Source organism: Hoplias malabaricus, chromosome 8 (genome assembly GCF_029633855.1).
Source record: "Hoplias malabaricus isolate fHopMal1 chromosome 8, fHopMal1.hap1, whole genome shotgun sequence".
NCBI classification, from domain to species: Eukaryota; Metazoa; Chordata; class Actinopteri; order Characiformes; family Erythrinidae; genus Hoplias; species Hoplias malabaricus.
The window spans coordinates 4,944,787-4,967,145 of NC_089807.1; the positions used below are offsets into that span (position 1 = coordinate 4,944,787).

The window sequence follows — 22,359 nt, forward strand, 5'->3', positions numbered from 1 at the left end:
AGGGGGTGCCAGTCCTTCACAGGGCAACACACACACATTCACTCACACACTCACACCTGCGAACACTTTCGAGTCGCCAATCCACCTACCAACATGTGTTTTGAGACTGTGGGAGGAAACCGGAGCACCTGGAGGAAACCCACACAGACACAGGGAGAACACACCACACTCCTCACAGTCAGTCACTCGGAGGAAACCCATGCAGACCCAGGGAGAACACACCACACTCCTCACAGTCAGTCACCCGGAGGAAACCCACGCAGACACAGGGAGAACACACCACACTCCTCACAGACAGTCACCCGGAGGAAACCCACGCAGGCACAGGGAGAACACACCACACTCCTCACAGACAGTCACCCGGAGGAAACCCACGCAGACACAGGGAGAACACACCACACTCTTCACAGACAGTCACCCGGAGCGGGAATCAAACCCACAACCTCCAGGTCCCTGGAGCTGTGTGACTGCGACACTACCTGCTGCACCACCATGCCGCCCTACATTACATTACATTAATTTACATTATACAAATTACATTACAGCTTCCGCCTTTTACAAATTAAGCATTTTCCATATAGACCATGCACTGAAATACAAGAATTACAGACCCTGTGTCCATCATGCCCTGTCTCTCCAGCAACCCCTGGTGGTCCCCGATGACCTCGGTTCCCCTAAACAGGTCAAAAGAAATACAGTATATTATATTAATTAACTGGGACCCCTGATTGGTTCAGTGGTCTAAGTGCTAGCCCTATTAGCAGGTGACTGCAAGAAACTAATATAGTACATAAATAAAAGTAAAATGTCAAAAACCAAAATCATGTTTAACCTGGACACATGAATATAGCATGAATATGTATGAGTTATGATGGGCTATATAACAATTACATTGCTCATACCATCATATGTTAAATTATCCCTTATCATAGAAAATATACAAAACATATTCATTAAGACCTTACCAGCCTTCCTGGGTATCCTTTGGATCCTTTTCCACCCTTGGTTCCTTTATTGCCATCTTCACCCTAGAATTGACATTGAATTACATTTTGATTCTATATCTCATGTAATACATTCTGACAAATATTATGTACTAATTTTGTGGTATTAAAAAATGACTTATTGATCCATAGTTTTAGAAATTAGCTTAAACTTACAATCAGACCAGGATTACCAGGGAAGCCTGGAGGTCCCTGGAGAGAGAACAGGTTTCACTCAACACAACCACAACACAAGAACACACTGAGGTATAAAAATATCAACTGGAACATCTCTGATTGTGAAAAGGACTGAAATACAGTACACATATGGGCATTATTTTAAATAGACATCACATATGACACTGTCATATTTGGACATAAAGGAACTGTAACTGTACCTTGGGTCCTTTGTGTCCTGGAAGTCCAAAACCATCAGCACCCACATGGCCCTGTTTAAAGAAAAAGGCATTTATCACATATGGTTTCCTTCATTTAGGAATCCTACTTAGTACATCTACTCAAGTATGGTAGTGAGTACAGTAATCTATTTTATACTGAGGTCCAATCCCTTCATTCATTCATCCATCTTCCTCTTCAGACTCATGTTGGAGCCAAAGCATATGCAGGAACACAACCAGCAAAGGGCACCAGTCCATCACAGGGCATCACACACTCACCCACACACACACACCTGTGGACAATCTCACACATTCACCCAGCCACATGTACCCATGGACACCTACAGTTTTTGGTCTGTAGGAAGATACCCATGCAGACACAGTGAGAACACTCCTCACCAACAGTAACCAGAAGTAAGGCTTGAACCTACAACACCAGGACTCTGGAGCTGTGTGGCAGCAACTATACCTGTGTTGCCCAGTTCCATATAATTTTGTCACATAGTGCGATGGTGTGTTGATGCTGTGCTGTTTTGTGATTTGGTCACATAACTCACTCTCTGGAGCTTTTTTATTTAGAGCAAAATGGTCCAGAAAGGGAACACACTTAAATAAAAAGTGGTACACACTTCAATTCAGTTCAGATGCTTAGAAAATCGTCATTAAAATCTCAGGAAATATATTTAATTATTTACTATGGGGACATACTGACCGGTGCTCCTCTGAAACCCTGAAGTCCAGGGTCACCTTTACTGCCCATGTCACCAGGTAGACCCTGAAAAATTGCACACAGACATTACACATAAAAATCATACACATACCTTTACACAAACGTTGGTTCATTGTGTATAAATGACATTTAAAATCATAGAAATTTGGTTCACTGGACTTTAAAACAGCTGGTGTAAAGGAGTGATTGTGAATTACATACCAGTGGCCCTCTCCGTCCTTGGTTCCCTTTGGCTCCTTTATCTCCAACTGTACCATAGTGTCCCTGAGGAAAAATTGGTGAATTTAGTATCTCTCTCTCTCTCTCATATATATATATATATTTATATTAAGATGGCTGGGCTTTGAAAAGTGTGTAGACCATAACTTAATGTATTTAATTCTAATAAATGACAATTTCTGGTCTTAATTTTTAATAGAGATATTTCAGTGCTATTTTTATTTCCCCAAAAGAACATGCTCAACTAAAAACATAGATAATTTTAATTATTTTTTATGTAAACAAACGCAAAAATAATCTGGCTTAAAAACATTTTACCTTGGCTTTTATTGTTATTTTCATGGAACAAATAATAATTTCTATTATTCCATCAGATTTTGAGTTTACTGCATCAGAAACACTCAAAGAAACATTTCTCCTGTAAAGTTACTGTTGGAGATTTAAGTGCAGTCTCAGCTTCAGATGCTCCACTCACTGAGACATGGAGTCTTTGATATTTCCTACATGCTAAACTGCTAAACTTTCAGAGGCTTTCTGATTGGCTATCCACACATCCATGTTGACAGAGATATATGTGAATTATGTTTGCATATCTTTCAGAGGCTTTCCCCGAAGATTTGTCAGTTCTTGACTCCATTAAGCATAATACTGCATGGACTCACATTAAACAAACTACAATAAAAGTTTACAAATACGTTTTACAGTGGGATGAAATAATCATAAAAAGTATAGTAATGAAGATGATGATGGTGATGATAAAGCTGGTGAAAATCACAGAAAGAGGAAGACTGAAAGCATACCTGAACTCCAGTTAGACCTTGTTCACCTTTCTCTCCTTTGGCACCGTTTGAACCAGGTTTGCCCTAACAAGGCAGGAAACAATTAGACCATTAGCTCAGGTTAATCCTGTGATGGAGAGAATTAACTTATATTTATATATAGGGTTGGGGAGGGAGGGCTTACTCGCAAACCAGAATATCCTGGAGGTCCTTGGGGTCCTGGTTCTCCTTTGACAGTGGATTTAACACCCTAAAAGAAGAAAATTAATTACAAAAAATCTTATTACAGAGTTAAAAATGTCTGACCTCTATTCTAGTATTGAATAGTATGATTTTGAAAATTTAAGAACACATTTTAAGCATTAAAAGAAACACTGAAATTATTACTGTGAGACCCTCTGGACCCTTCTTTCCAGGGAGGCCCTGTGAAAGCAAAAAAAATGAGACAACTTTGTGAAAAATGAATTACTTTGGCTAAAAGTACACTTCAACTCCAAATATTTGAATCAGACGCATGCTTAGCTGATGACAAGACCAACAGACAACATCACAGCCTCCAACACAGAAACAAGGCCAAAGTTTTCGGCCAGAACAGAGTCAGGCTCCGTTAAGCTTAAACTAAACATTAGTGCATTAGTGGAAAACCACGTCTAATGTAAACTAAAGCTGATGACATTTCAGAGCTATCAATTACTCACAGGCTCTCCAGATGGCCCTGGGGTCCCTGAGGCTCCATCTGGACCCTGGTCACCCTGAAAATTGGAAAATGAGTTTAGTCAAAGAATATTACCGCAGCTTTCACAAGACGTGCAATTAATTTCCAAAACAGCAAGGTTTCAAAAGGAAATGTTTTTAATTTTTAATAAAAGAAAAAAGAACTTTTTAGTTGAAGAAAAAAAAAAGTTTCCAATTAGTTTTTGAATATATATTATTTATCTGTCAATGTAAAAAGGCCAGCTTCGATTTATGTCCAAAATTGAAGACACTATATAATGAATATAATGTTAATATGTAATAAGACTTATGAATATTTGGGCATTCTGATTACACTAGTTTACTAGTTCAACTGATCTTAAACAGATGGAGCTCCATCATTCCAGAGAAAAGAGTTACACTCCTCCAATGATGAGGGGTATATAGTCAGGGACAGCTTCTCCAGTGAACATTAAGATAATGTTACATTATATGCAAGAATATAGAATATTAATATGTGGGGTTTTGTTACAAAACTTACTGGAGGGCCAGCATATCCTGCTTCTCCCTTTGGCCCTCGGATGGTACCGTCCAGACCTGTTGCTCCCTGTGATGGACAAGTAGAACATACTACTTTTTAGAATATAATAATCTAGGTCAATAACATGTTTATTATATTTCACTAATAAACACGCAAAGTTGTTACATATATTTCTAGCATTGTAAGACATATAATACATTTCAATGAAACTATATCTTACTGGATCTCCATGCACACCACGATCTCCTTTAGGCCCATGGATTCCCTTAACTCCCTTAAACCCCTATAAACACACAGGACAGAAGTAAACAAGACCAAGAATATTATTATTTTGAATTATCGCAGTTATGTTTCATAACGAAAAATGTAATGTTCATTTTGCAGTGTTATGACGGTAGGAGTAAACTTAAACATGTTCTTTATTGTAGTGTTGACAATCCGGAAAATTAAATATATTCCAACCCAAAAGATGCAGTCTGATAAAAAAAAAAAAGACAAACAAACAAACAAATAAATATGTGGTGTTTTTTTTTTTTTTACAAATATTTGAGGTAACAATCCTTTAATATCTGAATAAAAATAATATTATTGTAATATATAATTCTGTTTTGAACTTGTGGCAAACTGTTTCTACAGAAGTGGGGAATATGTACTTTGTTGTTTTCGAACGATAGATAGATAAATACTTTATTGATCCCAGAGAGGGAAATTCAGGTTTAATATGTTAGTCTTATTTCTGAAGCTTGTTTTATTTTATTACTGAAACGAAACTTAAATTTCCAAGAAAAACAATAGTTCCATGTGCACTGATTCTTGCTCAGTTTTAAGGGTTTCACAACGTCCCCCAAAATCGGGTTCCATGCACTACTTAGTATTCCTCTACTCACATGATCCTACCAAGCTGGGAAAGTAAAGACTAGCACAAGCGTCCTCTAAGGAATAGTGAAGTTCCACCACTTCTTTTCAAAACGCTTACATAAAGACAACATAAACTGCCAAGAGCTAAAACACACCAATACTGGGTAGAATCATGTTTATGAGTGGACAGATGCCAGTTATACTTTTTTGACCCCCAGCCTCAGATACATGTGCCATCATATTTACTCTTGAGTCCATTTAATCATTGATATTTTTGGCTTCAATTGTTAAAACACAGATTTTTCTGGGTTTTTCCCCCCCACTGGTTATAATGCTTACGGTCAGTTTATTTTCCTCAAACAATAGAGTACTTTTCTTTAAAATATTGAAATGGATAGATAACTTCTCACATGTCAACAAATCTACTTCTAAAATGAAAAAGACAGTAAAAGATTTAACGTGTGGATGTAACTGATCTGAAAAAAGATCATGTGGTGGTATGTATTTACTGAGCGTCCTGGCTCTCCCTTTGGTCCTGAAGCCCCTTCAATGCCCGTCGTACCCTGTTAAAAACAGAGTCAATACAGCAAGTCAGTGAATCAGATACGTCCATGTTTCATCAGAATGAATAAGCGAATAATGGACAAGTGGAACAGAAAGAGTTCATTTGAATCCAGCAGGATACTGTACCAGTTCTCCATCCACACCATCCAAACCAAACTCCCCTTCTTCCCCCTGTCAAACAGATAACGGAATTATAGGAAAGAGAAATGTATGGCTGAAGCTAAAAGAACGGCCCATTGGGATTAGATCAGAATGCAGTTACTCACTCGAGTTCCAGTGTAGCCTAATGACCCCTGTGGAAATCATCAAAGCATACATGTTAGCGATATATATTAGCAATCAGACAATGAGTCTTCTTTAGTTATACTGACATCTTGTGGCCTGGCTGTATCAGAGATTCTGTAATAACATTTTGGATCACAAACTTTTTCATTCAGTGACTATATGAAGCAGTTCTCCATCCAGTCTTACCTTCATCTTATATTTATGACAGTTTATAGGAAAACAAATGCAAAACTAATAAATAAACACTTTTTAAATGTTAGTTTCCTATATTTCTATTGCTGTATAAATGATTAATTGTAAGTTTGTATCCATAAAGGGTAATGATGACATCACAGTCTGTACCAGCTTTAAACATCAAACTAGATTTGAAGGTATTCATATTTAAATTCTGTTGTACCTTGAAGCCTCTTCTTCCAGGGCAACCCTGATGTCCCTGAGTTCCATTTGGGCCATGTGAACCTCTTCCTCCCTGTGTCAGCAAACATAACCTTTAATTCATCACGTTGACAAGGATTCTGATAAGGGCCATAAAGGTCATTAAGCTTCACAGTAAGGTCTGCTGCTTTTATAAAACAATATGAGGTGAAATAGTGCAAATATTAATATGCATTGTGTATTAAAATTATATCTGATATTTCCCTCAGAATCTCATCTTTTTCTCATCTAGATTTATAGAAATACTCAATATAATGTTCAGTAAAAATAGCCACTTGTTTCAGTTCAGATAAGGCTGAAATGTTTGATCCAGTCAGTGTGTAAAGCTTTTGAGATTGTCTTGTTTGTAAGATTTTACACTGTTAGGTTCTGTAATTCTATTTTTTGCTCTTCCATCGCAGATCAAACATAATTCGTATAGAAATGTCCAATGGATTGGTTGAATTAGTACCAATGTAGTAACAGATAGCTGTAAGGGAGTGGTTGCTTAGGAAACAGGATTCATCAGAAATATATTTATTGAGAAATGTCTCGTTTAATTATTTTTTTTAGTAAATTAGAATCATGTTAACAGGCAAAACATGATTTGTAGTAGCAATGATGTATTTAATAAATTCCTAAAAATTGTATTTACTGTAAGACCCCACTAATACATATTTAAAAAAAACATTACAAGTTTCACTGACCGAGCCTCCTTCATCACCCGGGAAGCCAGGATAGCCCTTTAACCCTGGAGGGCCCTTAAAAACATTAAAAAAAAGGTAATTACTTGCACCAGAAAATGGATATCATCAAATTACAAATTCATTTAGATTAATTGTCATTTTTTTTTCCATTTTCTTAGAATGTATTCTTAGTTTTGCCATCAGTAGTCAGACATGTGTCACACCTTTGGTCCTGGCTCTCCAGGGTGTCCTGGGAAGCCCACAGAGCCACTACACGAACAGGTCACTTTGCAGCATTCTCGTGAAGCCACTGCCTCCTGCATGTGGAGAAAAGTAAAAAAAACAAAATGTTAGAGAGACATCGGATCCTGTGTTTCATATAGCTGTAAACACCTTAGTATTAATTGCTATCATTGTTATTGTTAAAAATCCCTTTTTAAAGTGTTGTACATTTTCATTTTTCCATTTTTATTTGTCTAAATCATTGAAACAGGAGTTCACACCGTTGAGATTAGAGTTACCTTTATAGAAGGCTCTGGTTTCAAAATCACTGATTTTGTTTACTCACAATCTGTTTATGCAGAGAGTAGCCCACATTCAGCATGTTGATGGAAAGAGGCCAATTATAGCTGAAACCACGACCAAACTCCACCTGCTGATAGTCCACATTTCCACTTAGGGCCACAATCAACAGGGCATTGACTCCTAGAACACAACATTAGAAGATATATATATATATATTTTAAGATAACGTTTATATGAAAACAGCATCACAGTCAAATATTTATTCAGCATTTTAGACCAAGTGGCGTTTTTGTATTATATTAAAAGTGCGGGGGAAGATAGCACAAGATACATGTGTTTATTTACCAAATCTCCATAAAACAAACCCAGATTTTAGTGCACTGTTTGTCTGATTCTTATATGATGTGGAAACTAGCTGTGATTTGAGCGCAGTTAATTTTATGGATAGCACCAGTGCATGAAATCGAGCTCCAGTTTACCTCATTTGATTTACATAACATTTGCATAAGCACACTAAATTAAACCAATGTTTCTTTCAGCCAATAAAAAGATCTTGAGCCAAGGGTGGTGCTCGTAGGTGGAGTCTAGAGTGTTAGAATTAAAATGACTGAAAAAATCTACAATTGAATAAACAGAGCATGTTGGAAAGATTTAAGGCGGTAGAAAGATGTAATAGTGATTATTCTCCTAAAATAATAGATGGAAACAATGTGTAATTACAGTGGCAATTCATAAATTTTGAGATGCTATTAGTGTATGAAATAAAAGAATAGATTATTATTGTTATATTTATTTTCTATTTTTGTTCTTCATTTTTTTGCTAATATAGATGTTGAAATATTTCATAGTTCAAATGCAAATCAAACATTGTCATTAAGTTTAACTGTTACACCTTAAAACACAAGTATTGATCACAGCGATACACCAAGGTGAAATTGATGAATATCAAAACAGACTGAAATTTGCATGCACCAATTTTATGATAAAATCTGACCATACATCACATTAGTGAGTAAAGGTCACAAGTGTCCCTACATTGACAGAATGCCAGTCTAGAATGCAAATGTGGATTTGAATAGATTATTATTGTCATAAGTGACAGCTGACTGCCAATATACATTGACCTGGTAGACATGTGAAGGAAAATGGAGGAAGGTGAGGGATATTTGATGATTTTCATTCTATAAGAAGTTTTCAAGTGTACTGGAGCAGGAACATGAAACAACACTCAGTTCAATCACAGAGAGTTTCGTGTTTCTTAACAAAACTAGTTCATCAGATTAATCAGATTAAAAAATGAGCAATTTAAGTTTAATTTGAATGTTTAAAACCTGCTTATATTTGCTTATCTGCTTGTACCTTCTGCATATTTATGATCATGTTTTACATTCAGTGCTACATTTGTAACAAATGAAGTTAACGGTAACAATCACCAGGTAGATATCCATATATTTGGGCCCTTAGGCAAGGGCAGAATATTAATTTTTTTAAATATGAGATTACAATTCATGATTAGATTGGGTTTTGTCCAGTTTCAATATTTCTGCCATTTTTTGTCACCAAAACATCTGAGAGTGTAATCATACCACTCTCCCGGAGCCTCTCGGAACTCTCCTTTAGACGTTCCAGTGTATCATCAAACCCATCTGTGAAGAGGACCACCACCTGCAAAACAAATATATATATATATAATTTATTACGCAACAAAATAACTTGTTAATAACTGGATCAGTACTTTCTGTGTGGTCCACTGCTTTGTATGATTTTCCCGTATCCTGCATCATTTATTTACATCCACTTCTGCTGCTTTTTTCTGTTTTCTCATTTGAAAACCTCTGTGGATATTTTGCAGGAGTATTCTGTATTGTAAATAACTGCTCTAATATTATGCATTAAATTATAATGCAATTTTTAAAAATACAACAAATGTTTCTTAAACAGCAGTATGTTATTGCTGTGAATTGTGAGAGTTGGCTAAATTTAGGCACACAACATCCACAAGATTAGCACAAAACATGCAATATTGCATGAATAATATTCCTGTGTTGATGTTAAGTGCATTACAGATAATTGAAAATTAAGATGTTGGGGGTGGGGGGTGGGATACCACAGTATCTATAGTGATGAACTGAGGTTGGGTCAGTGTTTCTGGGGTGAACTGGGCCAGCTGTGTGTTCCACCATTGGTGATTTTAAGAATGTTAAATAACAGTAAAACTACTGAACAATGTAGTGCAGCCCAGATGACAGCAAAATAATTGTTTTGTAGTGTACTACTGCAGACATTCATAGGGCTCCTCACCTTCACTCCGGCCTTAGATTTACTGAGTTTATCCCTGAAGGAGTTTAACAGTAATGAGTTAAAAGCTGTAGAAACTGTAGGCCGTAGTGCCAGCACTTTCCTGACCACATTTTCATCATATTTTTCAAAGTTGAAATCATCAAGAACATGTCCATCTTGTCCAGAAACGAGTCGGAAACCAATCTTAGTCTCGATTTTGTCTATAGGAACACAGCAGAGTCCTCCCACTATAGACAATTGATGGATAGCCGCAGCAACAAGTGGCTCAATGTGAGAGCTTATAAGATGATGGGAGCTTCTTCTGTGAGATACATCAAACCCAATGCCGATGTCAATAGTGCAACCTAAGAAAGAGGGAAAGAATGGACTACAATCATTCGATCCATAAGTCAGTGAGAAACACCATAGTTTAGATGTCTGCATGTGTTTACGGAAGATAATCCTAGGAGATATATACTTGCAGAGTGGTAACAAATGTTATAAGACTAAAGGAGTGGTAAATCTCTCGACACACTTTCTAACGGGTGCACTAGTTTATAATGCAGCCATTGCTGACACGGAAAAGCTTTATAAATGGATCTTAAGCACATGAGCTTGAGGTGTCAATGCTCACTGCCAGGTATCAGCTAGAACGATGTAATCAGCGAACAGATTAATACCGTTCATTTCAGAAGAATTGTCAAATGAGAATGTGTCCGCAACCACTTGGCCATACAGTGTAGGTCTGCTGATGACAAAACCCTGTATAAATAGCTAGGTATTTAATTATCGTGTATAAATCATGGCTGCATTCACACTGCATGTAGCACAATTTCATTTTCTTTTGCTCAGATCAGATTTCACTGTCTTGAGGGTTCACAGTCATAATGTAAGAGACTGTAATGTGAACAAATCTGCATGTTGCTTCTGTAACCAACAAGACCCTATCTGTGAGATGAGATTTTTTATTAAAACTGGAAAAACGGACGTGTTTGTAGCTCATGTGCACATCGCCATTTTCCCGAAAGTACAGAAAACACCTTGTTGACTGTACATGATAAGGACAAGAAGGATAAGAAGAAGAAAAGAAGCCAGCGTGCTGGCTCCACACCAGTGCACAGCGTAGGTCATAAAATAATAGTTTCTGCACTCAACAATGCGTTCTGTGTAGAAATATAAAACCATCTATATTTTTGATACAATTTATGTGAAATTTTTGTTGATCTATGTGAAGTAGGTTTAGTTTTATATGAATCTATGTAAGGAGTAGGGCACTATTTGAGAAGCAGTTTGAGCCTTTCCTCCAATTTTGTTTTGCCATGCTGCCAGTGCAGGCTGCAGGCTGCAGCACTAAGCCCATGCATATAAGCAGAACGAAACATGACATCCCACCTGACCATTCACATGCATGTTGCATGCCCATGAAATGAATATGTATATTGTCTAGGGCCATATATGAAAGTGCTTCAAACTTTATTTGAACAAAAAAAAAATCTGATTTCACATGTTCACACAGTCCTGAAAAAATCAGATCTGTGTCACATTAAGAAAAAAATCACATTTAAGTGAATGAAACCTTTACTTTTGAATTTAGCTTTTGACACGGGTTTATCTAGGCACCATCTAACAGTGGCCATCAATAATATTAGAATATAAAGTTAGGAATTTCAGTAATAGAAACTTTCTTACTCACCCTGTGGATCTGGAATTTCAACCTTGTGGCAAAGAAAATGGAGCAATTTGTCTATGGTCGCGTTCAGAGGAAGGCTCTCAAAATTCTCACGGAAAACCCGTTCTTTTGAGCCTGCTATCTTTAACAGCTCTTGGGGTTTTATATAATCACTGACACCGATAACAAATATCTGAATGTTCTTAGCTTTGAGTTCTGCTAGAGCACCCAGATCCTCTTTGTCACCGGCATTGCCGTCAGTGACCAGCAGCAAATACTGAACAACTTTTTGGTTGATCCTGGAGCCTTGCTCTGGTTTAAAGTATTCTTGAATTAACCTCAAGGCAGCCCAGGTGTGTGTGCCTTGCTTCCTTTGGGAAATGTCTCGAATGCCTTGCTCCACACCAGCTAAATTGCTGTATTTGTCCAAGTAGAAGTGGCTCTGGAATATGTCGCTGAACTGAGCCACACCGACGCGCCATCTGTCTGGGGCGATTTCCAGCTTTCGGACGAGGCTGATAATCGACTTCTTTAAACTTTCCCAATGTTTGTCATGGATTGAGTCTGACCCATCGATCAAGATGACAAGGTCTCCTATTTCCTTTTCACACACTAAACAGAAGATAAGGACACTTGATTAATATTAGTCAACATCAAATATTAGGTAGGTTAAGGCTTACATGAGGTTTTCTAGACCTCTGACATGAAGGTATATAGATGTCTACAAGAAGCACCCTGCACAAAGCATAATTTGTTCTAAGTTTTGATGAAATAAGCTCTTCTAGATGTTTTAATAAGATTATGGTAGTTGCCATGAAAATCTTATACAGGTGTCATGTAGGCTTGAATCAACACTGGCCAACCTATCAGATACAACCACAAATACAACTGTACACACATCTACCAATACGACAAAGGCACTTTTTTATGGCAATACCATACAGAACATGAGCCAACTCCATAAGCTTCAATTCTCTAAATTACTGGCCAAGATTTGATCCCATCTCCCAGACACACACAGAACTGATTCTTTGGGAGTCGCCTCCTCTTCACTAAATCCATATACTTTTACATTATTCTGTTTGTTTTTATTGTGTACAGAGGCACTGCTCAGTGGGAGATCTTTCAAACCATACCCTGAAAGTAACTTTGTGTCACGCCCTCGTCCTGTCAGGTCTGTTTTCCTCGCCATGTGCTCTCTCAGCACATGGCTCTGTTTGTTGTTGTCCATGTCTCCGCCCATGTCCCGCCTTTCTTCCTCCCCCTCATTACTTGTCTAAGGTGCGTCTCGTCTGTGTTAAGTATTTAAGTCCCCTTGTCTCACTGCCTCTTGTCGGTCATTCGTTCTCGTTCCAATTCAGTCTTGTTGCTTCCATTGTCATGTTGCTCAGTCCAGTCTGTCTGTCCCTCGCTTCAGTTTGTTCTCTGTCTGTTTCCTTCCTTGTGTCTCTCGTTGTCAATACCATTCAGTCTTTTTAGCTCTTCGTGTTCAGGTCTCTGTTTAGCTCTGTGTCCAGGTTTGTCTATTTAGTTCTATGTCTCGGTTGAGTCTGTTTCTCTGTCTGTTTAGCACTCAGTGTTTAGATTTAGTCTGTTTAGTACTCCGTGTTTCGGTTTCGTCTATTTTTTATATCTCGGTTATCTCTCTGTTTTGTTATTCTTTCCTAAATTAAAGTTCACTGTTTTTTAGCAAGTGCGTCCGCCTCGTGATTCCTGACACTTTGGATATTTCAGAACAATATCTGCCCTATGTGACAGGACTATCAGGAAGAATGCCATTTCAAACCAAAATCTTTTTACTCTCAAATAAAAACCCTATTTCTTCCACATAATCATTCAACATGGTGGCAGATACTTCAGTGTTTTCTTTGTGCCATTTGTAATATGACTTCTAAGTGTGGTTCTAGAGTCATCCTGGTGAGCATCAACTCACGTAGATAGAGTAACCCTGACCACAGCCCCAAAAACAGACAGAGCATTATCCTGTTTTCATTTCCTTAAGATCTTCTGTTTTAAATTAAGATAACAGGTTGTTTCCTGTTTCCATTTTCCCTTTTTGAATATGAAAACTGAATGGTCAGTGTACATGCACCCAATAAATATATAGCTATATTTTTAATATATACACTTTTGGTATTGTGTCATTTCTATTGCACAGGCCTAAGTAAAGTCTACAGTAAAGGGTTACCAAACATTTTAACAACATACTTACTGGACATTCAGTTTTACCTAGCTTTGAGATGGGGCAGAGTTGCTGGGTGATAGGTTTGCTGAGTGTTTCTAAGGCCTGGAAGTTGTCCACATAAAATACCCTCTGGTTGTCTCTTGCGATGGTCTGGAGGTCAGCTTCTCGAGCACCTGCTACTCCAATAGCAAACATGTTAACCCCTGAACCTGCCAGAAGTCCAGGCCAGTTTCCGAGACCAAAGGAGTCAGCAACTGGACCGTCAGTAATGAGAAGCAGCACCTGGGGTACCTCCTTGAAATGGCGCCCTCCATGTGCAGCAGAGAAGTAGGACAGTGCATACTTCAGAGCCTGGGCTGTGTTCCTGCGTCCTCCAAGAGATTGGAGCTCCGAGATGGCCTTCAGGACATCAGCCTTGCTGTAGTACTGGTTCAGTGTGAACTCCATTTGAGGTCGGTCAGAGTAGACGATGACCCCAAAGCGAACTCGTTTTTCACCAAATTCTGTCTTGGTCACCACAGTCTCCATGAAGGTTTTTATGCTCTGGAATGTTTCCTTGGCAATGCTACCAGCTCCATCAACCAGAAAGATTATGTCCAATAGCTCAGGTCTCTTGCACTCTGGGGAATAGTGAAGATATTATAAAGTGTGGAAATTTGATAACATAGTACTAAGAAAATATCACTGCAGCAAACATTTTCCAATACCCTGCCATTTTAGACACCGGAAGTAACTTGACTCAAGTTTGTCTAAAGAGAAGTTAATGAGACATTCACTGTCCATTAATTTCTATGGACCATATGGAATAACTTTATAACCATGCTACACAAATTTTCTATGTATAGGCTTTATATAAGATGTGTTCAAAATGGCTCCCTCTTCACTATTTCCTATATTACTCACTATATAGTGCACTACTATATTGAAATGAATTCAGAAAAGTGGCGAACAAACTCTGACACTACCTCATGCAGTTTTTTTTTTACCAAACATTGCTGTGTATTATGGGTATCCTCTATCTACTACGGTACAGGGTGGGGGTTCTGGGGTTTTGTTTTCCACCTCTTAATGTAAGCCTTCCTCCTGTGCTAGGATTGTACAGTCTACTGTACTAGAATGCTACCAAGCCCTACCCACCTGGCCTGACATAGTCTAGTTTGATGTTGTGGAAACCTTTTCCCACACAATATGCCCTAGAAGTTGGACACTGGAGAGGGGGTTCATTCAATCAGCCCATTCGTTTTCAAGTAGATGAACACTGCTAATTAACATTATATTGTTATAAGGAGTGTTTGTCAAGACCACACTCCTCTGGGGCTGTTTGGATCATATTTGAGATTTTAAGATTAACAAAAAGAGCTTGTGCAATAGTTTGTACTAAAATGCATTCATATATGTCATAATTCTTGAGGCCGTAAAAATTGTGTCTCAAAATATCATTAGACGACACTAGGCAGTATTGTTACCTAAGAAATTCAGCTCCAAATTGTGATTCTTCAATGACCTGAAGGGAGAATAGCACCTCAGTTGTCACTACTCTGCCCCCAGCACTGCAGAAACAGCACTTTGTAACTTTTGGAGGGTAGGAAGCCCCCACCCCCACCACCACCACCCTTCCCCTTTGATTTAAGCACAGTGCTGTAAAAGTGAATTAAACTCTGCAACTTAAGGGGGAGCCCAGGAGCAAGATTACCAAATCTTACTTAATGTTCCTTTAGTCACACACAAAAGGGTGAGTGTCTCTTTTCCTTCATTTTGTTTTGCCTATTTATCTTGTGTCTTGTTTGTGTTGTCTTTTGGGTTTGGGAATCTATCACTGGTGTCCCAGTGGGGTCGCTATTGACCTCATGAGGTTCTAATTGTTAACAGACCTTCAGTGATATCCATGTGTCAGATGAACAGAAATAACTTGACAAATGCTTCCTTAAAATCTTATACACTTACCAGTATTGCAGATTTTAAAGACCACCTCACTGCCCAAGTCCTGCAGGAAGCCAAATGTATTCTGCAGGTAAACTCTGCCATAAGATCCAGAGATAGAAAGTAGCTCAGATCTGTTCGCATGTGCCATGCCAACAGCGTAAATGTTGATGTGATTTTCCCGGAGTTTCTTAGCAGGCTCCACTACTTTGTCTTTGGATGAGCTGTCTGTAAGGACCACCAGCACCTGCAGCACATTGGAGCGCCCCCCACTAGACTTTTGAAAGGCACTGGACACTTCAGTGAGTGCTGCCCCGGTGAACGCTTTGCCTTTCATCTGCTTAATGGACATTATATGTTTCTGGAGTTTTTCTTTATCGTAATGGGCATTCAAAGAAAACTCCACTTTTGTTTCCTTGCTGTACTGAAGCACGGCAACCCGAACCCTGTTTTCTCGGACAGGAAGTTTTTCTACAGCAAATTCTATTAACTTCTTCATCTCCTCAAAATCTGCAGAGTCCACTGTATCTGCACCATCAATGAGGAATACAACGTCTGCCAAGAAATCGTTGCACGCTGTAAAACATTAAATAAGAGCGTAAGTCATTTCAGTGTTGTGTAAGGAGCCCCTCCTCCATAATCAAACATAAATAAACAACAACTTGGTGGCATGGGTACAAGATTATAATAGGAAACAACTTACTAAATTCTCATTTCTTGCTTTAATAGACAAAGGCAATGCATTAAAAAATACATGTTCCTTGGTTCTGTGGTCAATTTATGCAATAATCCTATAGATAAATGAATAAATAAATATTTCTAAGGATCTGTCTCTCCTCTTTCAGGTATGATTTGGGTGGTAGATCATTCTCAGCACTGCAGTGACGTTAGTGTCTTTTGTGTTAATATGAGTGGATTGGACACAGCAGTGCTGCTAGAGTTCTAAACTCTGTGTCCACTCACTGTCCACTGTTAGACACACCCACCTCGTTGGTCCACCTTGTAAATGTAAAGTCAGAGGCAGTAGCTCATCTGTTGCTGCACAGTTTGTGTTGGTCATAATCTAGTCCTTCAGTGGTCACAGGACAATGTTGTAAGGATATCTGTGGTTGGTGGACAATTCAATCCAAAAGTGACACTAAGGAGTTTAGAAAATTGAGCAGCACTGCTGTGTCTGATCCACTCATATGAGTGCTACACACACACCATCAAAATCATACCTGCTCTGTGGTGATACTTTGTGTGTTCTGGCTATTAAAGAACAGGGTGATTGATGTTGACAAATTATGCAGAGCAAGACCTAGACAACAAACTATAATTGTGAAACTGAAAAACTGACAATACGTGTAGAAACAAGGAGGTTATTTTAATGTTATGGTGGACTGGTATAGCTGATTTCAAACAAGAGAGGTATAAATGTTTACCTTCAAAAGAGCATATTTCCTTCAGCATTTTGGTTTTGATGAGCTTCAGAGCATCATAGTTTTTGACCTTGAAGGTTCTCTTGGGGCTGCCGGACATTTCCTCCAACTCTGCCTCATCTGCGTCCTTCACTCCGACTGCATAGATGGTGACATTCTGGTTCCTCAGCTTTTCAGCTGGAACTTTCACTGGCGTCTGCGACTTCCCATCCGTAATCACAATCAGCAGTTCCCTCACCTTGTCTTTGCGTGTTTCCTTGGCCTGTTGGAACAGAGGGATCATGGCCTCCAGTCCCAGTTTGGTGTTGGTGCCTCCTCCCTCCATAAAGAGAGCTTTCACTGCTTTCTCCACCGCAGTTTTGGAGTCGTAAGTATTTAAACGAAAGACGATGGTGGCGAGGTCTGCGAACTTCACCACGCCAATGCGCACTTTGTCTGGTCCAATTTGGAACATGTGGAGAAACTCTAAAATGAAAGCTTTCATGTCATCAAAGTCATCATAGGTGATGCTCCCAGATTCATCCAGGAGGAAGTAGATGTCTGCTTCAGCCGTGAACTTGCAGCCTGAAATTAATGGGATGAAACTTACATCTTTGATGCAATATATGGACAAAAGATTGGCTTCTGCTTATACAATGTCTCTCTCTCTCTCTCTCTCTCTCATATCATGCAATTTAATAGGTACTTTTTCTCATACACTTACACTTGTGGAAAATTTTAAATTCACCCAGTTACACACACACACACTGTCACACAGACTGTCCCTGTAACACTGATCAATTATGTTTTTTGACCATTTAGGAGTAAGTGCAAAAATATTCAGGTTTTTAGGAGCAGAAATGAAAAATTAGAAAATTGAAAAAATGAATTATATTACAAATTAATTTTTATTCTTAATACACCAAGCAAACAAATTACCTATTTTTACACCCAATTTTCTATTTTTGTATTTAGCCTCAAATTATCAGAAAATTGAAGTGTATTTGTGGACTGTGGGTGGAAACTGGAGCTTCTGGAGGAAACGCACACAGGCACAGGGAGAACACACCATGATCCTCTACTCACAGACAGTGACTCGAGGTGAGTATCGAACACAGATCCATAGGGCCCTGGAGCTATATGGCCGTGATGTTTCCTGTTGCACTAATGAAGCTAATTCCACTCATAAAGGGTATCCACAAACACATGTGCATAGTGTATCATCAAATAAGGGAATCTGAAAAAGCTTACTGACCTTGCTGGATAGTGATGTTTTTCAGCAGCGGTATAAAGGCATCATTGATGTCCCCACAAAGGCTTCTGGTCAGCAGGCTGGACAAGGCATTGAGCTTAGCAAAGCTCTCCACATTGAAAACAAACTTTCTGGGTGGATATGATGCGATCTCCTTCAGTTCGTCTACATTGATGTTTTTGATACCCAGAGCAAACACGGTGACCCCTGAGCGCCTGAGCTCTGCTGCCGGTTCGCTGGGTTTATCCGAAGACTTTCCATCAGTGATGACCACCGCTATCTGCTGGACGTGTTCATCAGCCCGACTTCCTCTCACTTTGGTGAACATACGGTCCTTGGCGAATTTAAGGGCAGCTCCCGTGAATGTCCCTCCTCTGCCATAGGACAGTGTCTGAACATGCTGCAGGATCTCAGACTTGTCACTGAAAGTGTTCAGATAAACATCAGCTCTTGGCACATCGCTGTACTGGACGATGGCTATCCTCACTTTGTCCCGACCCACGTTCAGCCCTGAAATGGTGTTCTGGAGGAAGTTACGGACAATCTGGAAGTTTTCAGAACCTATGCTCGTAGATTCGTCCACAATAAACACAATGTCCGCTACCTCAGCAGACCGACAATCTGGAAAAACGTAGAAGACCTTTGGTTTCAAGGAAAAGTAGAATAATATTTATACATACACAATATGCACTACACCTCACAACCCATGGGCTTCATAAAGTCATGATCCATATTGCAACATCATGATCCATCATAACAACACTGCAAAGCTACATCTTGTTATAGTCTGTTTAAAATATTTTCATTAAACTTTAGGAAAGGTATACACCAGCTGGAAAACTTGGAGAAAGGAATTGAAGGAACAGCACCTTCTCTTCCCTCAAATCCAAGGCTAATGTGTCATTCACTGTCCCCAATTACTACAATGTGCATGTGTTTGTGTGTGGTGAGCTGTTCAATGCCACAGGGGTTAAAGGATACAGATTCTTACTCCATGTCCTCACTGCATGTGACATGAGCACTATTTACGTGAATGTCTGATGTGTCTCTGGAGATTTAATGATATACTTAGTTGAATGATATATTTAGTTGAAATCACTAGGTGTGTAAATAAGTTTTAAAGCATTTTTGCATCAAAAAACCTCCAGTTTATTTATACCATAAGTCTCAAGTGTATGTAAATATGAATGTAAATCAATTACTGACCAATCAGTAAATATATGGTGTACAAGTGAGTTTTAAATCAAAAACATACAATCATTAAATCATAAACTTCAAGCATTCTTTCTCTCTTTTGTCATTTTATGGTACCTCATGTGTATTATTAATAGTGACAACTATTTTCCCCTGAACTAAATGTAAAAGTAGAAAAACAAAATCAGACTGTTTCAGCAACCTAATCAATATTAAATCATCTCAGCTCAGCTCATTTACCTCAATCTTAGACTCTATTGGTATTACTCAAAATGTAACAGGGCCTATACACTACTGCAGTCACACTTTAGACTTAGTTCTGACACTAGGTCTTAACACTGACAAAATTAATATCTTACCACAATCCTCAGCAATCTCCGACCATTATCTAATTTCATATGAGCTACGGCTTACATAATATATGCAAGTCCCCTCGCTATTCTACAAAGCGTATAATAAAACCATCTACCGCCCTACAATTTATAAAAAACCTCCCAGAAATATCAACACCAGTTCCCACTCCATCAGACCCAATGGAGCTAGATGTACTAACTGACTATTTAGAAAATACCTGTCAATCTAATTTAGAAAAGGTAGCACTACTTAAAAGTAAAAGTATAAGACAGAAAAAGCTTGCACCATGGTATAATGATAAAACCCGTACTTTAAAACCAACATCACGGAAACTAGAGCGGAAATGGCGATCAACCAAGCTGGAAGTGTTCCACTCTGCCTGGAAGGACAGCCTTATAGAGTATAGAAATGCCCTCACTAAAGCTCGCTCAGCATATCTGGCCTCGCTGATCTCCAATAATAAAAATAATCTGAGAGCACCGTTTAGTGTGTTTTCCAGAACTACAAAAAAATCAAGCAGGTTCCGAACAACTAATTCCAGCAACTCCCACCAGTAAATATTTTATGGACTTTTTTAATAATAAAATTGAGAATATTAGACAACAAACTGAAGCCACAGGATTAAATCCGACCTGGCTGCCATCCGATGTGACTGATATAAAACATAATGTAATTGTAAAAGAAAGACTTGAAACCTTTTACCCACTCCCACAGTTAGAACTAGAGAAGATTATCACCTCCGCAAACTGTACAACTTGCACACGTGATGCAATTCCCACAAAATTACTCAAAGAAGTACTACCAGCTATTATTAATCCTCTTTTAACTCTAGTAAACTCATCCCTTAGCCTGGGCCATGTACCCAAAGCTTTTAAACTAGCAGTTATTAAACCTATGATCAAGAAACCAAATTTTGATGCTAGTACACTGTCTAATTACAGGCCTATATCTAATCAGCCATTTCTATCCAAGATCTTAGAAAAAGCCATGGCCCAACAACTTAGTTCATGTCTACATAAGAATCATTTATATGAAAAATTCCAATCTGGATTCAGGCCACATCATAGTACAGAGACAGCTTTAGTCAAGATAACATATGATCTTCTTCTTGCCTCTGATCAAGGCCATGTATTCCTGTTGGTGCTTCTTGACCTCAGCGCAGCCTTCGATACAATAGACCACAATATTCTACTAGAAATGTTAGAAAACATGGTTGGAATTACAGGGACAGCCCTATTATGGTTCAAATCTTACTTAACGGAACATTATCAATGCGTAAAAGTAAACAATCTAAATTCAAACTATTCTAAAGTAAGATTTGGAATTCCGCAAGGCTCTATTTTAGGACCATTATTATTTACATTATACATGTTACCGCTAGGCACAGTTACAAGAAACCAAGACATTAACTTTCATTGTTACGCAGACGACACGCAATTGTATATTTCAGCCAAACTCGATGACAAACTAAAATTAAAGAAAATAGAGGACTGTGTAAAAGACGTGAAAGGCTGGATGTTGCGTAACTTCCTCCTTCTAAACAGCAACAAAACAGAGGTCCTGCTTTTGGGTCCAAAGGTGGCAAGAAATAAATTATCAGATTTAATTTTAAATCTCGCTGACTTTCCAGTTAAACCTGGTTCAGCAGCAAAAAATCTTGGTGTCATAATTGACTCGGATTTATCATTTGATCAACACATAGGCAGTATCACTAGAAACATTAGTACATGCCTTAATTACTTCAAGGCTTGACTACTGTAACACACTAATGTCAGGATGCACCAGCAGCAATTTAAGAAAACTTCAACTAGTTCAAAATGCTGCAGCTAGGGTCCTCACTAAAACTAGAAAATTTAAACATATCAGTCCAGTTCTATCATCACTTCATTGGCTGCCTGTAAAATTCCGCATCGACTACAAAATTTTGTTACTAACATATAAAGCTCTACATAGGCTCACTCCTGAATACCTTCAAGATACAATTTCCTATTATGAGCCTCCATGTTTACTCAGATCACAGAATACTGTTTTTTTAATTGTTCCCAGAATTCAGAAGGCCTCAGCTGGGGGAAGAGCCTTTTCTTATAAAGCTCCCCAACTATGAAATGATCTTCCAGAAAATGTTCAGGACTCAGACACAGTCACAATCTTCAAATCTAGGCTAAAAACTCATTTTTTTAGTTTATCTTTTGGTAGTTAATGCTCCCCCATAGATAAAGGTGGCAGATCCGGGGGGTCCATGGACACTGGTGCTGTCGTCCCACCGCTTCACGCGATCTCAGGTTTGTTGACGGTGGAGCGGAGGGATGCCAGTGCTTCAGGATGCTCCAGTGTCTGTGTGTCCTTCTGGTTCTCTCCTTTTAGTTAAAGCTGTTATAGTCAGATCTGCCAGAGTCATTAGCCACACTCTGCAAATATTCACATTTTCTG

The 22,359-nt window shown here is 38.6% G+C and overlaps 1 protein-coding gene across 1 annotated transcript in view; it reads right to left on the reverse strand.

Annotated features, from left to right (window-relative positions):
- Window positions 1-22,359, reverse strand: part of LOC136705835 (collagen alpha-6(VI) chain) — a 37,109-nt gene that overhangs the window by 9,300 nt on the left and 5,450 nt on the right. The window contains exons 5-30 of the mRNA XM_066679627.1: window positions 18,385-19,002; window positions 17,154-17,714; window positions 15,754-16,305; window positions 13,854-14,429; window positions 11,649-12,236; window positions 9,977-10,320; window positions 9,262-9,340; window positions 7,719-7,855; window positions 7,375-7,467; window positions 7,172-7,225; window positions 6,448-6,519; window positions 6,032-6,058; window positions 5,892-5,936; window positions 5,711-5,764; window positions 4,564-4,626; window positions 4,344-4,409; window positions 3,808-3,861; window positions 3,497-3,532; window positions 3,294-3,359; window positions 3,131-3,193; window positions 2,313-2,375; window positions 2,094-2,156; window positions 1,382-1,432; window positions 1,161-1,196; window positions 966-1,028; window positions 612-674 (exon numbers count right to left, since the gene is read on the reverse strand). Of these exons, the coding sequence (XP_066535724.1) occupies window positions 612-674; window positions 966-1,028; window positions 1,161-1,196; window positions 1,382-1,432; window positions 2,094-2,156; window positions 2,313-2,375; window positions 3,131-3,193; window positions 3,294-3,359; window positions 3,497-3,532; window positions 3,808-3,861; window positions 4,344-4,409; window positions 4,564-4,626; window positions 5,711-5,764; window positions 5,892-5,936; window positions 6,032-6,058; window positions 6,448-6,519; window positions 7,172-7,225; window positions 7,375-7,467; window positions 7,719-7,855; window positions 9,262-9,340; window positions 9,977-10,320; window positions 11,649-12,236; window positions 13,854-14,429; window positions 15,754-16,305; window positions 17,154-17,714; window positions 18,385-19,002 (4,487 nt within the window). The remainder of the gene's footprint in view (window positions 1-611; window positions 675-965; window positions 1,029-1,160; window positions 1,197-1,381; window positions 1,433-2,093; window positions 2,157-2,312; window positions 2,376-3,130; window positions 3,194-3,293; window positions 3,360-3,496; window positions 3,533-3,807; window positions 3,862-4,343; window positions 4,410-4,563; window positions 4,627-5,710; window positions 5,765-5,891; window positions 5,937-6,031; window positions 6,059-6,447; window positions 6,520-7,171; window positions 7,226-7,374; window positions 7,468-7,718; window positions 7,856-9,261; window positions 9,341-9,976; window positions 10,321-11,648; window positions 12,237-13,853; window positions 14,430-15,753; window positions 16,306-17,153; window positions 17,715-18,384; window positions 19,003-22,359) is intronic.